General features: G+C 45.2%; 1 protein-coding gene across 1 annotated transcript in view; it reads right to left on the bottom strand.

Moving 5' to 3' along the window:
• Positions 1–21296, bottom strand: part of tbc1d2 (TBC1 domain family, member 2) — a 52273-nt gene that overhangs the window by 20811 nt on the left and 10166 nt on the right. The window contains exons 2-8 of the mRNA XM_007906621.2: positions 15332–15499; positions 11141–11171; positions 10473–10602; positions 9423–9571; positions 8123–8316; positions 4793–5176; positions 3128–3238 (exon numbers count right to left, since the gene is read on the bottom strand). Coding sequence (XP_007904812.2) covers positions 3128–3238; positions 4793–5176; positions 8123–8316; positions 9423–9571; positions 10473–10602; positions 11141–11171; positions 15332–15499 — 1167 coding nt within the window. The remainder of the gene's footprint in view (positions 1–3127; positions 3239–4792; positions 5177–8122; positions 8317–9422; positions 9572–10472; positions 10603–11140; positions 11172–15331; positions 15500–21296) is intronic.

Here is a 21296-nt window from a genome sequence, read left to right as displayed (position 1 = left end):
TCTTTCTGACTAATAAGATGGAGAATTGCAATACTAATTCTCAGTCACCGAGCTAATCACTGGCATTATAATCAGCCTTCACTCAGGCTTTGAAACAAAGCAGCATCATTAGGTGGGAATAGATCGACCTTAATAAGCAGCTGCTTTCATGGGCTGATAACTCTTGAAATATTGACTCCAGGAGGTGGATAAGAAATTTCTAGAAGGAATTTGGATTCCACGATGTCAGTAACTAAATGGCATACAAATTATAGTAAACTCCACATTTACCGGACTCCTCGTATCCACCCAAAACGGAAAATTGAAAAACATATTCTACTGGTCCACATGTGGACTCACACCAGGGACTCTCCAGCCAGGCGTCCCCACCTTGCCAACCTCTCTGGCCTTTAGTGGCCAGGGATATCGACTTCAGCTCAGTTTGAATCCAGCAAGCAGACGATATCTTATTTGCTATCTTCTACTTGTGGGATTCAAACAATTACAGTGTAATTACACTTAGCTGGATATTCCGGCTCGCCAGACCAGAAGAGCAAAGGGAGAGATCGGGCAAATTTATCTTTACACATACGGTTTTTCACTTACAAAACACAGTACACTTTAGAGTGAATCAGGTGAAATGCTTTGAGACGTCCTCCCAACAAGGATCATAAAATGCAAGGACTGTTACTTTTTAGGATGTGGAACGGTGGTTGAAGCAAAATCCATATTTCAGAGGGAATTACATAAATATCTGAAAAGGAGAAATATAAAAGAGTGTGGGGGAAAATAGGACTAAATAGATACTTTTCAGAGAGCCATCACAGGTACGATGGGCAGAATGTCTTTCATCTGTGCTGTAAATTTCTATTCTTCTATGGATTCAAGGTTACATTTGCTGTTTCGTGGATTCAAGAGAATTTCCAGTTGAGTGGAGCAGTGGCGGGATGAAAGGGCAGCTGATTCAGGAAGCAGTGAGTCGTGAAAGGTAACCTTGAGCTGAGGAAGTCTGAAGGTTAAATCTTTGGATATATTCACAGGGTCAAACTAATAATTCTTCCATTAGATATAGTGTCTATAACCTCAAAACGCTACCCAGCGCTTCACAGGAAATTGCTGATGAGAGTAAAAACTGTTAATTGGTAGGTGACCACAGCAGTCAAGTTGCACAGAGCAAGATCCAACAAACAACCATCAAATGAATGGCTAATTTGTCCAGGGGATTGTTGGACAGGATGCCAGGAGTATCTCCCTTCCCTTTAAGAATAGTGCCATGGGATCTTTAACAACACCTGATCTAGCAGATGGGACCTTGGTTTAATAATATCAATCCTTGCCTTTGATATAGCACCTTATCACGTCATTGTGACATCTTAATGCGCTTCACAGGATATACTGTAAAGTGAATTGACTGTATATTTTGTGGCGAAACGCCAGCAGCCAATTACTCACAGCAGTGTCCCACAAACCGTGATGGATTGAGTGACCAAAATATTTATTTATTTTGAAGGGATTGCTATTCCCGGAAAGTGATCCGTCAATCGACTAACAGCCGGGTTCCCACTTACTGCTAGGTAAACAGAGGCGTGTGGAGTAAAGAAACTTGGCTAAGGTTTCGGTTTAGTCTCATTCAAAGAATACCACCACTGACTAACCTGGACTACAAATTCAGACTCCAACGTGGGGCTTGAAACCAGAAAATTTGATCCATAGATGAGAGTGCTACCAACTGAGCCAAGCTAACACCTTATGAGATGAAAGAGTGTCACAGATGTCAAATACCAGAGATGCTCATGCTGGAATGTTGAGGACTGTGTGTGAAACTCATTGCCTTTCTGCAACTTGTTGGATTTTTACACCAATATAAAATGGGACCACTTCCATACTAGCTGTAAAAAGGGCATATGGGATACTAGGCTTTATAAATAGGGGCATAGAGTACAAGAGTCAGGAGGTTATAATTAACCTACATAAAACACTGGTTAGGCCTCAGTTAGAATACTGCGCCTAGTTCTGGGCACCACATTATAGAAGGATGTTAAGGTTTTGGAAAGAGTGCAAAGGAGATTTACGAAGATGGTACCAGGAATGAGGAACCTTGATTATGAGGAAACTGGGATTATTTTCATTGGAGCAGAGAAGGTTACAAGGAGACCTAATAGAGGTCTTCAAAATCATGAGGGGATTTGATAGGTTAGAAAGGGAAAAAATGTTTCCACTGGTGGGTGTATCGGTGACTCGAGGTCACAGATTCAAAATAGTATCTAAAAGAAGCAGAGGGGAGGTGAGAAGAAATTTTTTCACGCAGCGAGTTTTTCGAATCTGGAATGCTTTGCCTGAAAGGGTGGTCGAGGCCGATTCAATAACTACTTTTAAAAACAGTATTGAGGAGGACGGGTTTGCAGGGTTATGGGGAAAGGGCTGGGGAGTGGGATTGACATTAATTGCTCTATTCAAAGAGCCGGCACAGACTCGATGGCCAAATGGCCTCTTTTTGTGCTGTACGATTCTATGATTCTATGACTATATTAGTTTTTTTTACATAGAGTGATACAACAGCAAATTTACATTTGTATAACACCATTCATGTCAGGGGGACATCCCACAGCACTGGACAGTCAGGGTGTATGGAAACAGAAACAAGCCATTCGACCCAACCTGAGGCAGTATTTGTAATCCACACAACTCTCCACTCCTCCTATTTATCTTTGTTAACACTTGAAAAGCTGACAGATCCATGTGAGACCAATCCTGGACATCAGCCCCACCAGCATGGTGACAGCCAGGCTACTTACAGGACATCAATAGAAATCGACCTTCACACTGATCCTTTGATATCTGAACATTTCAGCAATCAACGTTCCCAGTCTCTCAGCTCTAAACCTCTGTCGAAAGGACTGAGATTTGATTCCAGAACAATACCTTCCCCACGCCGGTTTGGAGTTGAGGTGGAAAGACTATGTGATAATCGGTGGCCTCCAACCTCTCTTTTCGAATCATGCCATTAACGTTATTATTGTTATAATAAGAATGGGGACAGGTGGAAGGGAAGGTTTTCTGGCCAGGGTTTATTAATCAGGTGATGGGTACCACAGCCCTCCTCTGAGACTTGTCTGGTCTGACATGCTTCAGCCACACACTAGATTACCTTCAAGGCCAATGTTTCCATGCATTTGATGTTGCTCTGCCAGAGCTTGGTGATGTGATAGATCTCGGAGTTCAGGAACTTGTTCTGCGTTTTGTAGGCTTCCTGGTCATCCTGTCCAAGACAAAGCAGCACAAAGCATCAACTTCAAACTCCAGACAAGTAACCTGTAAGTAACTAGAGCTAAATAACTGTAATACAGTAAAATTCACATAAATGCCTAAGTCGCCTGTCGTATATTCACCTGAGTCCCATTCAGTTTCCTATCAAAACCTGCAAAGCTGTCTGTCTATCTACCAGGTATCCAAATAACGAGCTGCCACCTTATTTAATATCTTATTACCCACAGGCACTCTCTAGAGTATATTATTTTGTATAAAACATGTAGTGTAGCTTGCTTGGGCTATGCCGTCAGGGACAGGTCGATGGAATGGATCAAGCATTTCAGGAACCATTGGATACGAACAGGTAGACAGGACCTCGATTTTAAGGACTCTGCCGAAGGATGGCACCTCTGACAATACAGTGCTTCCCTCAGTACTGCACTGGAGTGTCAGCCTAAACTGCAAACTCAAAGTCCCGATGTGGGGCTTAAACCCACAACCTTCTCACTCAGAGTCGAGAGTGCTACCAGTATATAATTTACCAGAGCAGAAGCCGTCCTCAATAAAACATTTGGGAATATCTTCTGGATAATTGTTCCCCGTCAGATATTTGAGAGACTCTTTGATGCTGTAAGAATTAGTTTTATGCAATTATAAATTGTATGGAGTCCTGCAGCTCAGTGGTTAGAGCACTTGCCTCGCAAGCAAGAGATCTGGGTTTGATTCCCGGCAGGGCGAAATATTGGGCAAGTTTCCTTACTCCACATGCCTCTGTTTACCAAGCAGTAAGTAGGAACCCGGTTGTTAGTCGATTGGCGGATCGGAGGTAATAATTCCTCCAAAAACATAATAATAGTAATAATTTGGTTACTCAATCCACGACTGTTTGTGGGACACCACCGTGCGCAATTGGCTGCCGTATTTCGCCCACGAAATACACAGTCAATTCACTTTACAGTATATTCTAAGAAGTGCTTTGAGACGTCTCGTAGATGTGATAATGCGTTATATCAAACGCAAGGATTATTATTATATTAGGAAGAGCTGAAAACTAATCCTTGATTCTAATCCTGAATTCACTAACCAGTAGATTTGCATACATTATGTAATGTACTAAATGTTTTTGCATACAATAGCCTTTTCAGAAATACCATAGGGTGAATGTGGGTGAGTTACAATGTCCGAGCTTGAAGAGGAAAATCAGATGATGTTTCTGCGAGTGATTATTCACTCCTGGTGAAAGTGTTCATGTTCTGTGAGGACAAGATCACCATAGGACTTATCCTATAGGTTGGACTTCTTTTTAAACCAGCAAAGATCAAGACCTTTATTCTAGGTCCCTGGAATTAATTTTAATTGTTAAGTTTTAATTTTAGTTAGAATCTGATGAGTCCAGACTGAATCTCTGCAACACATGGGCCAGAATAATTTCCAGCTCCTTACCTCGAAATAATTTCCTTCCCGTCATCATGACCTTAATAATAATAAACCTTGAATTTGATATAGCGCCTTATAAAGCGTAGTAAGGTAAATGATAATTGGTAATTGATCATCCTTCAATTACCTTCAAATGTGCAATTTCCTTCTTTAACCTCAAGGTCTCCTGAGTGACCCTGTCGGGGGTTCTGGGCGATTCCTCGTTCTCCTGGGCCATCTTCGCGGACAGCTTGAGGACCACCTCCTGCTTTGCATTGTTCTTCTCCATCAGCAGCTGCACGTGTTGCTTCAGCTCCTCCACGTGGCCAGCCTCTCGCTTCAGCTCCAGCTCCAGCTCCCGCTTCTCGTTCTCCAGCCTCTCCTCACGGTCCTGGAGCTCTGCGATCTGTCGTACCTTGTGCCGCAGCAGCTCCAGCCGCATGGCTTCCGCCTCGTTGGCCAGGAAGGAGTTGCACGCCCGCTTCTCCTGCTGGGCTGCCTCCAGCGCCTTGTGTAGAAGCCTCACCAGCTCCTGGCACAACAACAACAGATTTCATCAGTAATAATCACAACAATAATAATCCATGCATTTGAGTGCAAATCCAGTCACTTTTGTTTCATGACTCAAAGCACTTCACGGGATTTTACTGCAGTGTTGTCACTGTGTATTTTGTAGGTGAACTCAGCAGCTAAGTTGTACACAGTGACATCCCACAAACAAAGAGAATGGCCAGTTTTATTAGGTCCTGATTGACAGTACATTGAAGCTCTCCTAACAATGATCTGTGGCAGTGAGTCTAGCAAACCAGATGTTGGGTTGTATCAAAAGATCAATAACAAGCCAAAATAGTGGGGTAATCCTGCCACTCTATAAATCATTGGTGATACCATACTTAAGAGTACTGTGTACAGTTCTGGTCGCTGCAGTACAAAAAGGGTATTAGATCGAGAAGATACAGAGAAGGGCAACCAAAATGACTGAGGGAATGGAAGGACTGGACTATGAAGAGTTACTAAGTAAATTGGGCATGTTCACGCTGGACAAGAGAAGATTGAGAGGTGACATGATTGCTACCTTTAAGATTCTAAAGGGACAAGACAATATAGAGCATGACAGGCTGTTTCAACTTGTCCAGAATAGTGAAACCAGAGGACACGGCCTGTGATTGAAGAGGGTAAATTCAGAACAACTTTACGCAAACACTATTTCAGTGAACAAGCGAATAGTAAACCTATGAAACAGGTTCCCTACGGAGACGGTTGAAGCAGGAATTGTTGATTCTTTCAAACACAGATTAGATAGTTTTCTTTTAGGAAACAACATTACAGGATATAGTACATAGGTAGTTTGGGACATACTTATGTGCATGCAACCGCCAGGAAGATAGAAAGCGAATCATATCTTTTCCCAGATAGCATTTCTTATGTTCTTATGCAACCTTTGTCATATTTACAGGACTTTATATCTTAGTGGGAGCAATAAACAGGAATGTGTATTAGAACCTTTTTTGCCTTGAAAAGCGTTCTGACCTTGTCCGCTAAGTAAAGCTCACAAATTTACCTTGTTGTTAATTTCATCTAACTTCCTTTTGCAGAAGGTTCATTGTGTGAAGGCTAGTTATTGTTTTTGATGGAGCATGACAGAATATTAGGAAGGAAGCCTGTTGTGCCCCCACCTGGGCACCAATTCCTCAGAAAAAATTGGTCATTCACTTCATGGCTGTTTGTGGGACAGTGCTACGTGCAAATTGGCTGCTGTGTTTGTCTACAAATACACAATCATTACATCTTAAGAGTAAAGCCTTTGAAGTGTTTTGAGACTTCCTACTGACATGAAAGACACTATTACTGTTACACAATTTGTCTGAGTGCCTTGGGTTAGGGAGTGAAAATCAACCAGAATGCCTATTCCTGATCCCTGTCCATAAACACACTCTATCCTCTTCCTTCCCTTGTGGAAAGGTGCATGATGTGGAATCGGTGTAAGGACAAGACAGGGCTTGGCTGTGATGCTGGCAATCACTGTCAAAACCAGACATGCTAGCAATGGCCACTTGTTTAGGTACCGGGTGATAATCAAGTGCTGTCTCCAGGCGAAGGGAAAGGAATAAAACAGCTGTAAAGGTAATGGGAGGACAGCAGCGGAGAGGCTGAAGGTACAAAATTGTCAGAGAGTGGCCAAATAAAATCTCCTGATGTGAGAGATTCCTGAGATGTGAAGCAATTTGTTAGGATTTACTGAGTTTTGGCAGATTCTTCAAAGCTGATAGAAAGCATGACTGGGCCTCATTTGGATTTTGTAACCTAGGCAACAGGTTATTTAGAGGAGTTTACAGCTATTAGTCAAGAGAAACCAGTAATTCCATTCACTTGACAGATACATTCCCTGGCAGCTTTCTACACCAACAACTTGCAGTTACACTTCTTACTTGCCCTTCTATACTTAGAAAGAACTGGGAAAAAACTGCTTCTCAATCAAGACTGAATTTAAGAATTTTCCTACATTCTGCACAATATTAATTTCCTTTAAGGACAATGGAGCTAAGGTTAAGACCATGGCAAATTTCAGGCCTCTGGTGTTAATAAAACAGTCGTATACACAAGATCATTTCTCAGCAATGAGTTAATCAAATCCAAATGTACAGATTGAAGCAGGATGTTTATTTAAATATAAGTCATCCAAAACTTTTTACTAAAATAAAAATACTATATCGCAATATGAAAAATATTAAGCATATTGGTTATTCACTTCATGGCTGTTTGTGGGACGTTTGATGTGTGCAAATTGGCTGTTGCATTCACAATCAAAGTGAAAGAAGCTGCATCAAATGCAAGGAGTATTAGTATTGTAATCACTATTTTAAATACAAGGAAAAATGAGTGATTAAGGCTTTCTAGCTCAGTTGCCTTATGAAGATAGGCACCATTTCCTGGCTCCAGAGCTCACCCCAGTCTGCTCCGTAACCACTGCCTATGGCATGTTACTGAAAGAGGGATGGAAACAGTGGATGGGATCTCCCATTCTGTGCTCCCTTATCCACACTACCTATATACAAAATATAGTCACTCACTTTACAGTATATTGTGTGAAGCGCTTTGAGATGTCTCGAAGATATAAGGCGCTATATCAAATGCAAGGATTATACTCAGCCCCTCAAGCCTGTTCCGCCATTCTATTAGGTCATGGCTGATCTGTACCTCAACTTCATTTACCCGCCTTTCCTCCATATCCCTCGATCCCCTTACCCAACGAATGTCTATCGATCTCAGCCTTAAAAATTCCATTTGACCCAACATCAACAATCTTTTAGGGGAGAGAATTCCAGATTACCACAACTCTATGTGCGAAAAAATGCTTCCTGGTTTCACTCCTAAATGGCCCAGCTCTAATTTTAAGGTTATGCTCCCTGGTTCTGGATATCCCCCCTTGTTCATTCAGGTACATCACAGTAAGTACATTAAATACTGGTCGCCTTACCTTCTGAGAAGCCAGGTCTTCACTGAGCTTTGAGACCTCATACTGCAACCTGTTTACTTTGTCGTTGGAGCCTGTTTCCTTTCCTTTGAGTAGGAGGCTACCCTGTCGCTGGGTGGACACAGGTTTCAGCCCCCCTGATATGTTCTTTGAGAAGGGAGTCTTCAATTCGTCTTCCGGTTGTGGTGAATCTCTAACTAAAAAGCAAGTGTAGGTATATCACACACCAGCTTACCAGCTTGTTGTAAACCTTTAGCAAACATCAAATAACTTTGTCACCTGAGCATTGAAAAGACACATCTCAGAGGCACAACAAAACCAAATTGCAATTTTCTAGCGCCTTTCAAGTCGGGAGGCCTTCCCAAGGTGCTGGACATTGAGGGCTTTGGACCCAATCTGCGGGTTGGGATCAGAGAGGGGTGGAGGGCTAGGGAGGGTGGAGGAGGGAAGATGACTGAAGGCACGGTCGAAAAAGAAGGTCTTGAGATGGGTGATATATGGGATAGAGAGAGTACAAGAATACTATTTTAGGAAGCAGGACAATTCAATCAGTTTTGCATTGAGCAGCACTCAAACACTGCCTCTAGGATTTCAAATCAAAACCTAGAGGTATTCCCAGTTTCCAGTTACTGCCAATTGTTTTCTCAAATCCCCAAACAGATAGTCTATCATGCATGTGTGTGTGGGGGTGTGTGGGGGAGGTAGATCCATACTAGCAATGGCTGGAAGTCAACAGACTTTCATGATATTTATAAAACATATTTCACTGCGTCGCTTCAAAATTGTTTTTTCCTCAACATCCTTTAAATTCTCCCTTCCTTCTTCTGGAAATGATTTTGAGACATTCATTCTACATGATGAAGGCTATATAAAGCTGCTACTGTTAGTGTCCATGGACATGTAGATAAGGGAAGATGCTCATTTCACAACTTTTGCACATCTGGAAGTTTTCAGAGGAGGCAGATGTAAGCTGAGACTGATCTCTGGTCTGGGTCACCAGTCCAAGGGGTGCAGAAAGAAATGGATGCCTTTAAAGAGCAGAGATACTGGAGAACTATAGAGGTTAGAGAGGTGAGAGAGAGCTGTTCTATGTTCATGGCCGAAATAATTATTTCTAATCTACCACCATTGTGTAAAGGGGAACCAATTGACAAGCAAAATTAACAGATAAGTTACAAGATACAATAAGATACAGTACTAAAGATCTCTAGACTAGAACATGTTCCAGTGCCTCTCATTGTTAGAGATAGCAAACGAGCATGCTTTTGCCTGGAAAGCTCTTCTCTGTATAAACGTATTTTACCAGACAGCTCAGCCCCTTTGGGTAGCGGTGAGTCTTCGCAAATGTCATCATCCACCTGACTGATTTCGTCAAACTGAAAGACGCTCGTCCTATTTTCCCTCAGTGGCTTGTTACCACAGAATTGAAACACCGTCTTAGAACTGAAGTTCCTATTAAGTTAAAGAGAAGGAAAGTAAATGAAGTGAACATACAATACTACACAAGTTACATTTATAGAATGCCTTTCATGTCAGGAGGACATCTCAAAAGCACTTGACAATACTGGATGGGCACCTGAGCTGGGGGTGGGGAGGGGAAAGAGCAGTCAAAGAGGTATATCTTGAGAAGTGCTTTGAACGAGTTGAGGGAGTTGGAGTTGGAGGAACTCCAGGATGGAGTTCCAGAGAGTGAGGACAGAATGGCTGAAAGTCCACACACCGATAATTGAATGAATAATAATAATCATAATAATAATCCTTTCATTAGAGCGAGGGACATGAAACAGGCCAATATTTGCTGAATGAAGGGAATGACCGGGTTGGTACAGAGGTAGTGTGAGGCAAAACAGTAGAGGAAATGTAACACAAGAACGAGGATTTTGAACTCGATCTGCTGAGAAATGCAGAGCAAATGGAGTCAAGCAAGGATGAGGGTGATAGGTGGAGCCGGATGTGCAGGAGGACATGGCCTGCAGAGTTCTGGATAGTCTGAAGCTTTAGCAGGAAAGAGCTGGGAAATCCAGGGAGCAGAGCTTTGACACAGTTTTATCACTGGACATGATAAAACCCTGGGTGAGAGTCTGGCGGCCCTAGGGAAGAGGTAGTAGCAGAGGCAGGCAATGTTTCAGAGTGAAGGGAAGTGGAGTGATGCAAGCATGAGCACGAGCGAGGGAGTGTGAGAGAGAAACTCCTCTTTTTGAATAGTGTCACAGAATCTTTTGTGCAAATGAATGCGTTTCCAATTGTCATTGTGACAGTATCCAACTGGGGCATTAGACAGGATATTTTTTAGGCCTATCCCCCACCCAACCTCCCCCAGTGATTTGCAAATAGCACATTGTCAATCACTTACTGTATTTCCGTTCCCAGGTGCTTGAGAGAGATGTTTAAGGTGGATGGATGCAGGGGAGCTGGTAACGAAGCAGCCTCCTCTCCAACCAGGCCTGTCGGAGTTTTCACAGGATCTAAAAACTCATTTGTTTCTGAGTGAAAGAAGGGTTAGTTTCTTTAATATGTATTTTTCTCAGACCAAACTCCATACCCGCATCTCACCAGATCTGGCCAGGCTCCACTGGTTCCCCATCACTGAAAGGATCGACTTCAAGAACCTCACACTCGTGTTCAAATCCCATCACTCTCTGGCACCTCCCTATCTCTCTGACCTCCTCAATCCCCAATCCACCACCTGGCACCTCCACTCGACTGGCACTGCTCTCTTGCTTGTCCCTTGCACCCTCCGCCCCATCAGCAGAGGTAGTGCTTTCAGCCACTATGCCCCAAAACTCTGGAACACTCTCCCTCAATCCCTCTGCCTTGCCCCCTCTCTCCCCTTTTCAAGACCTGCCTGAAAACCTTCCTCTTAAACCGTGCTTAAAGCCACCTCCCCCTCCCCCCCCAGCTCGGAGTCAGGCTCCTCCACGGTTAAGTGCTCTGAGACGCTATCTTGTGTGGACAACGCTATATAAGTACAAGTTGTTGTGTTGTTGTTGGAAGTTCACCGAGTAGTGAACTGTTTATTACCACTGCCCGCAACCATCACAGGATGGTCCAACTAGCAGCCCGTGGGATCTGCGTCAGAGCCAAGTCTGATCTGAACATCCACATACCCCCACTCCCCACGATAAGCTAACTCAGCACAAGACTAAGGAATGAATTGGGGATTTTCCTGCTCTGATGGTTCATTGCAACACAAAGTCTTGCATTTGCTCGCTGAGTCATCAGGTGATCGCTTCCAAAGTAATTTGTAACATTACCAACTGTAAGTCAGCACAATAAAGTGAAGCAATCATGGACTGTCTCTGCAGGCAGGGAACAGAGAGGGGGAAGACAAGAAACATTTTTAAAAATTGCAAGGTCCACAGTAGGTTAGTTAGGGTTAGAAGACTACAATCCACATGCAACTCTCAAAAGAGGACGCCTGCAGGCATGAGGATCATACAGGACTGCTTGTGTGAGGAAGCCAACAATAGATTACAAATCCACTCACACAGGGTTAAAAGAGAATAGAAAGCAGTCTGAATCCCAAGAAATGTAGGTATGATTCACCATGACTGTCACAGTGGAACAAGATAGTAAGATAACAAGTGAAACTCTGGTCCACGCCTTTATCACCTCAAGGCTGGACTATGGGAACTCTCTCCTCGTCGGCCTTCCCGCCACCTCCCTCCACAAGCTGCAGGTCATTCAGAACTCTGCAGCTCGTGTACTGTCCCGCACCAGGCTTCGGGACCACATCACTCCCACCCTCGCTCGCCTCCACTGGCTCCCCATCCCCCAGAGGATCGAATTCAAGATCCTCATCCTCACCTACAAGGCCATTCACAGCCTTGTGCCCTCCTACCTCTCCGACCTACTATCCCCCTACGTACCTGCCCATACCCTCCGTTCCTCTGGCTCCAGTCTGCTCCACATCCCCCGCCCCAACCGCCCTACCATCGGTGGTCGGGCCTTCAGCCTCTCAGCCCGAGGCTCTGGAACTCCATCCCCCAGTGCCTTCGCCGCCTCCTCCCTTTCCTCCTTCAAGGCCGGTCTCAAGACCTTTCTCTTCGACCGTGCCTTCAGCTCCCCTCTCGACTCTCTACCCGCTCCTCGCTCCCTCCCTTCCCTCCCTTCACCCTGACCATTTCCCCCCTGCTCGGGTCCCAACCCAAATGTCCAGTGCCTTGGGACGTCCTCCCGACGTGAAAGGCGCTCTATAAATGAAATCTTCTTGTTGTTGTAGTAGTCCAGGTTTACACTGCAGCTGTCAGTCACACTGGTTTCCAAGAAATAGCAATCTTACACATGTGTAAACCTTGCACTGTGGACATGTTAAAACACGCCACACATTTATGACTTGCCAAATGTGATTCTAGATGAAGTCTAGTTGCCTTGCTGAAGACTTACCAGGTCCTAGCAACACAATACTAACCCTGACCTTCCCCCACCCTCCTATTTTCCCTCTCCCTTTGCTCTGAACGCCTCCTAATCTTAGGCGACTTCAACCTCCACTTCATCCCCTCCTGCTCTACTCCTGCTGACTTCTCCTCCCTCTCTTCCCTTAACCTCTCCCTCCACATCCACTCCCCCACCCACGACCGTGGCCACCCCCTTTATCTGGTGATCACTCAGGGCCTCACAGTCTTGGACATCACTATCATCGACAAAGCCATTTCGGACCACCACCATCTCCCTCAACACTTCCGTACCTCTTCCCCCTTCTCAACCCTCCACCATCACATACCGTCTATGGAAAAAAATTTCCTCCCTCTCCCTCTCCACTGCCCTGGATTCATTTGAACTCCTACACCTCTGGCCCTCACTGACCGATCTACCCTCTTTGTTCTCTTTTCTCCACAACTCCCTCTCCTCCATTCTGGACTCCCTTGCCCCCCTCACCTCCTGAACTGCCTCATTCTCCCGTAAATCCCCCTGGTACACCAGCCATCTCTGTTCCCTCAAGGCACAAGCGTGAGCTGCCGAACGCGCCTGGACGAAATCCAAACTAACGGTCCATCGGCAGATTTGGCTTCATTATACCGCTGCGCTCTTGCTTCCGCCAAATCCTCCTTCTAGTCCAAGATTATCTTGCAGGCAAAGGACAAACTCTGGCTTTCTCTTTTCCACCACAAACCATCTCCTTCATCCACCTTTCCACGCCTCGCCCATCCTCTCCTCAAGCTCCAACTGTGAGGAGATGCTAGACTTCCTCAAATCCAAAATCGAGGGGATTCGTTCAGCCATCTCTACCCCATCCACAGCCACTCTCACAACATCTCTCCCTCATGATCCACCCATCGCTCCCTATACTCCTTCGAGCCTATCTCTCCCTTCTCCCTCACTGCCATCATTCGCAAACTCAAACCCACCACTTGCTCCCTCAATCCCATCTCCACCTCTCTCCTCATCTCCCAGCTCCACCTTCTGGCTCCTCTCCTTTCCGATGTCATCAACCTCTTCTTTTCCACCGGTTCAGTTCCAACCCCACTAAAAACAGCAGTCATCACCCCCATCCTGAAAAAACCTTCCCTGAACCCATCCCTCCTCTCCAGCTGCTGCCCCATCTCTAACCTCCCGTTCCTCTCAAAGGTCCTGGAATGAGTCGTCGCGTTCCAGCTCCACTCCTTTCTCTTTCGCCATTCCTCTTTGAACCCCTCCAATCCGGCTTCCGTGCTGCCCACAGCAAGGAAACAGCCCTGGTCAAAGTCACTAATGACATTCTGAACATCTGTGATCAGGGCTCCCTCTGCTTCCTTGTCCTCCTCGACCTCTCTGCCGCCTTCGACACTGTCGACCACTCCATCCTCATACACCACCTCTCCGCTTTACTCAAGCTTCACGGACCTGCCCTTGCCTGGATCGAATCCTATGTCTCTCACCGTCCCCCAGGGCTCTGTCCTTGGCCCTCTCCTCTTTAATTCTACATGCTCCCCCTTGGTGACATCATCCGCAGACATGGGATCAACTTCCATATGTATGCGGATGACCCTCAAATCCAGGACCACTGCTGTCCTGACAGACTGGCTGTCAGACATCAAGTCCTGGATGCAGGCAAATTTCCTACAGTTGAATGTGAACAAGACTGAGGCCCTCATGATTGGCTCGCGTCAGCGCCTCTGCACCTCAGGTCCTGGCAGCATCAACCTCCATACACTCCAACGCACCAAGCCAGTCAGGAACCGGTGTCTTGTTCGACCCTCAACTGCCTTTTCTTCCCCACATTCAAGCCATGACCCGCTCTGCCTTCCCTCAACTCCGTAACATCGCCCGACTCTGCCACTACCTCACCCTTCAGGCTGTTGAATCTCTTGTTTATGCCTTCATCACCTCCAGGCTCGACTATGCAAACACCCTATTTGTCGGTCTTCCCAACTCCTCCCTCCACAGACTGCAGATAATACAGAACTCTGCAGCCCGTGTCCCCTCCCGCACCAAACTCCATGACCCCATCTCCCCTATTCTCGCCCGACTCCACTGGCTCCCTATCCTTCAGAGGATCCAGTTCAAAATCCTGGTCCTCACCTACAAAGCTCTCCATGGTCTCGCCCCACCCTACCTCTGCGACCTCCTAACCTCCTACCAACCCGCCTACTCCCTCCGCTTAGCCGGCTCTGGCCTGCTCCACGTCCCCCAACCCCCCATCCTACCATTGGTGGGAGAGCCTTCAGCCACTCTGCCTCCATCCTCTGGAATTCCATCCCCCCATCACTCCAGCTCCTTAGCCTCCTTCACGTCCCACCTCAAAACCCTCCTCTTCGACCATGGCATCGGCCACCCCTCTTCTCCTCCCCTCCCTTCTCCCCCGCTGACCCCAGCTCGGGTCTGAAATGCTGTACACTATCCAGCACCTTGGGACGTCCTCCCGACATGAAAGGCGCTATACAAATGTAATCTTGTTGTTGTTGGAACAATACAAGTATTATTTTTTTAACTCCACTATTTGAATTTCAATATACTTTGGCAGAAAATATAGCTAAGATGTTAACACTGTCCTATAGGATATACAGAATATTCTATTCCAGGGCTTACAGTCTGGGTATTCAACCCCTTCGTGGTTCCACTGTGTCAATCATGATGAATCATACCTACAATCCCTGGGATTCAGAGTGCTGTCTATTCACTTTTAACATGGTGTGAATGGATTTGTAATCTATTGTAATCTCATTCTTCCAGTCTGGGAATCTCTAACCCTAACTGGTCTGGGTTATGCCCTATTGCTAAGATCTATTTCACATCCAGTGTTGCAAGTCCGGCCTGCTTTGATTTACCTGCAGATGCCGATGACGACAGGGACTGTTCCCTGGAAATTGTGAGGCTGCCGATGCGCAGGCTCCTCTGTCTGTCGAAGCGTTTCTGCTGCAGCTGCTGTAACCAATACATCATCGTCTGTCTGTTCTTCGCCTGAAAACAAAGTTATTGGGATAACACCAAGATAGCAGCAGAGTATCTGACCTGACCAGGGTTCTATTCTCAGGCCCCTCTCAAAATGTATCAAGATTTTTTTTTAAAAACATGAAAGTCGTACATTGTTGTAAACGATTCTTCCTGCTTAGCTCCTGGTAACCCTGCAAGCCAAAGCCATAAAGGGTAGCTAAACAAGCAACAGGAAAGCTTGCCAGACAGTATTTTCACTGGCAAACTTCGCAGTTTCAGTTGATTAAACTCCAGCAGTAATCCCATCACACACTCTGTGGTCCTCAAGCCTTTGCTCTTGCCAACCTAATACTCACTGGAATTAGGAAAGTAGGACGCATCTCTCCATGAAGAGTGTGCGCATTCCATTCCAAACACGGTACATTGTGTTCCAGTCTGGTTTGGATACTCTTAAGCATGGTGATGGGTTTCTGCAAGTCACCCCAGGTTCAAGCAATGAGGTAACATAGTACACAACGTGTTATAAGTGTGAGGACACAATGCCAGAGCAAGATTCAAACCCTGACAGAGGTTCCAGAAGCCATGAGACTAGTCACCTCACTGCATATTCATCCAATTCACCAGTAAATGGTCTGTGTAAGTCTTTTTATTTCAACAGTTTCAAGGCACTTTTTTATAAAGTGTTTTTTTTAAATGACAATTAAACAAACAAATCTTGCATTTTTTTATCCCTTTATTAGTATTATTAATATCAATCCTTGCATTTCATATTAGTGGAGTCCTGTAGCTCAGTGGTTAGAGCACTCGCTTTGCAAGTGAGAGACCTGAGTTCAATTCCAGGCAGGGCGAAACCTTGGGCAAGTTTCCTTACTCCACACGCCTAATAATAATCCCTCAAAAAAAAAACAATAATTAAATTGGTCATTTTCAATCTACGACTGTTTGTGGGACATTGCTGTGCGCAAATTGGCTGCCGCGTTCGCCCACAAATATGCAGTCAATTCACTTTACAGTGTGTTCTGTGAAGCGCTTTGGGACGTCCTCCCGACGTGAAAAGCGCTATATCAAATGCAAGGATTATTATTTATTATCTCAAAGTGCCTCTGAAAGTTTTACGTTGATTGTAGCGATTGTACATTTGTCGGGATCTTAGTTTCATTTCTAATCTGAGGACCAGCATCTCCAACAATAAAACACTCCCCACAAGTCACGATTCCAATTATGTGACCGTTCATTTTGAATAATTTCACCTCATTTTGCCTAAGTGTGAATGCGGGTGTCATTCAACATTTTATAGACATGTAAAAACAAAATAAAAAGGGGAAGTTGTCCCTGAGGAAGGAACTATTAAGTCCGAAATTTGATATTCTCAAGTAGATTAACCATAAAAACATCCCTTGCACCATTTTGCAATCCTAAAATGCAAGTAAAGGTTAAGCCATTCCTCTGCTATGGCTTCACTTTCAGATAAAAGACCAAACTTATTTTAGTTGCAGCTTGACAGCTTAATTGGTTCTGCAGCAATCTATGTTGGTGGTTTCAAAGCTTTTGATGCTCTTCTAGATTTAATGCCAAAAATTCTTCCTCTTTGACTGGGCTCCAACCTCGACCCCCCCCTACACTTGATTCCCACACCTTCACTGTCCAGTGCCTTAGGATATCCGCTTGACGTGAAAGAAGCTGTATAAATACAATTTGTTGGTGTTGTTCAAGCCCCATGTCAGAATTTGAAAGTTACCTCTAAAATCATGACGCTTTAAAATCGATGGCGCCTTACAATTTGTAAGCTTCACCTGCTTCTTCAGATAAGCGGCCACAAAATTAAGGGTTACAACAACTTGCATTTATATAGCGCCCTTCACACCAGACAGCGTGTCAGACTGCTTGAAATACACATAAAGGGCCCCGATGTCAGGAATTGCGAACATGACTGCAAGGTTCCCACGCACATAATTTTAGCCAAGCTGCACGATTGCGAATCAGCCTGGCTCAGTTAATAGCACTCTCGCCTGTGAGTCAGAAATCGTGGGTTCCATTTGAATGTCGACAAGATTGAGGCCCTCCTGCTTGTCTCCCAAGGATGCCTCCTAGTATCACTATTCATGGATGTACTCTCCACCTCACTGGGCCAGTAAGGAACGTTGGTGTTTTGTTCGAACCTCAACTGTCTTTTAAATCCCACATTTGTGCCTTGATTCACTCTAACTTCCCCCACCTCCACAACATTGCCCAGCTTCGCCGCTTCCTCTCCCCTAAGGCTGCCGAGAACTTCATCCGTGCTTTCGGTACGTCCAGGCTTGGCTATGCTAACTCCCTGCTTGCTGGACTTCCCAACTCTTCCCTCCACAAGCTGCAGATTATTCAGAACTCTGCAGCTCATGTCCTTTCCCGCACTAAGCTTTATGAGCCTATCACCCCTCCCACCCTTACTCGGCTTCACTATCTCTCCTCCCCTAAAGGATCAAGTTCAAGATTCTCGCCCTCCCTTTTAAAGCCCTCCATGGTCTTGCTTCTCTCTCCTGCTGCGATCTATTAAAACGTTATCACCCTGTTCTGCTCCCTCCACTTGGCAGACACTGGCCTGCTCCACGTCCCCCACCCTGCCCACTCCACCATCGGGGGTGGGGCCTTCAGCTTCTCTACCCCCATCCTCTAGAACTCCAAGTCCTCTTTCTCGCCCACTCCCTTGCCTCCCAGGCCCGTCTCAAGACCTTGCTCTTTGACCACACCTTTGATCATTCCTCCCACCTCCACCCCGCTTGATTCTAACCCCCATTATCCAGGGCCTTGGGACATCCTACCGATGTGAAAGGCGCTATACAAATGCAACTTTTGTTCAGAATGTTAGAATGTCCCCATGTCAGAATTTGAAATTCACAGTCTTAGCTGAGACTCCAGTGTAGTGCTGAGGGAGTGCTGCATTGTCAGAGATGCCATCCTTCAGATGAGATGTCAAACCTAGGTCCCATCTGTTTGATGAGGCAGACATTAAAGATCTCATTAAACTATTCAAAGAATAGAGAGTTTCTACAAGTATCCTCGCCAACAATTCCCTAAATAAAATTGGTCATTCACTTCATATCTGTTTGTGAGATATTGTTGCTATGTGCACCTACAAAATACACAGCTATTCCACTTTACAGTATATCCTGCGCTTCAAGACATACTCTCACTGTAAAAAGATACTATATCAAATGAAAGGAATACTTTTATTTATTACTAGCTATACCCGTTGCAGCTACGCTTGCAACCAAAGGATCAATATGGAATATAGATTGACATGCAGACAGACACACATTTCACCTTTATCTATAGTCATCTGAAAGGACTCAGTGGGAGGACTCGACGCTTTAAAAATGTAATTTTGCTATTGTTGTCATGGCTTAGCTTCGTCTGTGCTCTTTATTTTGGTGGAGTGTGCACCATCCAAGGATGCACACTCCACCTTACTATGCCAGTCCAGAACCTTGGCATCTTGTTTTACCCTCAACTATCCTTTCTACCCCACATCTGTGCCATGTCCCACCTTGCCTCACTTCCGCAACATTGCCCGGCTCCACCACTGTTTCACACCGCAGGCCACCGAAACCCTCATAACATCCAAGCTCGACTACGCACACCCCCAGCTTGTCAGCCTTCCTAACTCCTCCCTCCATAGGCTGCAGATCATCCAAAACTCTGCAGCCCATGTTCTCTACCACACCAATCTCCGTGACCCCATCACCCCCATCCTTGCTCGACTCCACTGGCTTCTCATCACACAGAGCATACAGTTCAAAATCCTGGTCCTCACCCTCAAAGCCCTCCATGGACTTGCTCATATCTACCTCTGCGACCTCCTATCCTTCTACCAACCTGCTCACTCCCTCCGCTCAGTGGGCTCCAGCCTGCTGCATATCACCCATCTCACCCGCCCCACCACAGTGCTACTTTGACTTGGCGGCCACCAGGTGTAACTGCAGCGAAAAATGCAAGACTGAAATAACGATAGGAGATACCCGAAAACAAATATGCCCATGTCACTGCCAGATGCAAGACCTTTCCGATTAGGTATAAATCATGTCTCTGCATCAATCAGTTATTGAGATCCTTCCTGAAACGCAGACAGACATTGTGGTTTTATTATACAGAAGATCATATTCCCAATTTGTAATAGGTATGGTGTAGTTACAGATAGGGTGAAGAGACACATACAGACACACTCACAGTCAAAAACATCAGAGAGATAAGAGTAAGAAAATAAAGTCGGAGTGATAGAGTGAGACAGAGAGAAAAATAGAGAGTGAAAAAGTGAAAGAGACAGAGAACAAAAGGCAGAGGGGAACTAGTCTTTTTTTTGCTCTTTTTTTAAAAGAAAGTGCTTGGTTTCTGTGAATAAAGAGTATGTCTTAAAATTCCTTTATCCCCCCCCCCAAAAAAACTCTAAAATCTGCCCATGCCTTAGCAAGGACTTTTGATTTAAGTAACTACGGTAAGTTAGTAAATTAAAATTTGCAACTGCAAAATAAAAACAGACGCTGGAAATCCACAGATAGACAGAGACGGGTAATTAAACGGTCCGAGATCAAAACTCGCTGTACATTTATAAATTGGATGCTTATTGGGTGTCCAAAAACAGAGGCTTTTCTCAAATTGTCGACACAATTAGATGTCTACAATTCGCTCTGAGCTGACAGAAATACAGTACAATATTTAAGTCCAACCCCATTATAATGCAAATCGTTACAGCACGAGTCTGTTTATAGTATGGCAGCTGCACTAAACCCACACTACTCTTCTGCTGTGACTGACTGACTTCTTGCACATGTGCTCATGAAGCGAGATAATCAGCACTGGATGCCAGAAGTGACATCAGCAGTGACCTGACCATCTAGAAGTGGGACTCACAGCCATTTTTTATTTTGTGGACCCAATATAACTTGGGGTCTTGATGTCACACTGTCTGTCAGGTATCAAGTTCAGAATGAGCCCCAACTTTCTCCATCTCAGCTCCTGTCATCACCTCCTCACCTCAGGGACTGACTGTATTGACCTCCACAGTTACTCCCTCCACGTCGCCTGTTGAGACTGTGTGGAACTTCAGTGTTCTGTTCCACCCTCAGATCTCCGTCAAACCTTCAATCTGGGTTCTGGCCAATTCTGCTTTCCTCCACATCACCCACCACCGCCATTCCCTTACCTCAACGCAGCCAAAACCCTCCTCCACAACGTTGTCACCTCTAGGCCTCACTTCTCCAATGTCTTGATTGACAGCCATCCCAGCTCCACCAATTCCAGACCATCCAGACCTTCTCAGTCTGTATCCTCTCCTGTACCAGGCTCCGCGAGTCCATCACTCCAAACTCTCTTGTCTCCACTGGCTCCTTATCCCTCAGTGGATCCCCTTTAAGATCCTTGTCCTCACCTTTGAATGCCTCCATGGATGTTATCATCCGTGAACTCTTGCAATCCTACTCTCTCAGTCACTCCCTCCACGTCTCCCACCCATTCCGCCCCACAATCAGCAGAGGAGCTATCAGCCTCCTTGCCCCCACTCTCTGGAACTCACAACTTCAATCCCCCTGCTGTGCTCCCTCTCTGCTTTCAAAATCCGTCTAAAGACCTCACTCTTTAACTGTTGGTGTATTCAAAGAACAGCATGAAGTTGTAATAGGAGCACAATAGGGTGTATATTTTGCAAAGATGAGATCAAATTGGTTGAAAGACGTAAACTCCGGGGAGTTATTCATAGTAGTGGGACCGCTGTGTGTAGATGGGGAAAAGACTCGCTCAAAATTGGTAAGATCATAACTGTAGGATTCAGTCTGTGTTGCATGCAATCCTT

The sequence above is a fragment of the Callorhinchus milii genome, unplaced genomic scaffold (assembly GCF_018977255.1).
Source record: "Callorhinchus milii isolate IMCB2004 unplaced genomic scaffold, IMCB_Cmil_1.0 Scaffold1, whole genome shotgun sequence".
NCBI classification, from domain to species: domain Eukaryota; kingdom Metazoa; phylum Chordata; class Chondrichthyes; order Chimaeriformes; family Callorhinchidae; genus Callorhinchus; species Callorhinchus milii.
This window is presented reverse-complemented; position numbering and strand designations above follow the sequence as displayed.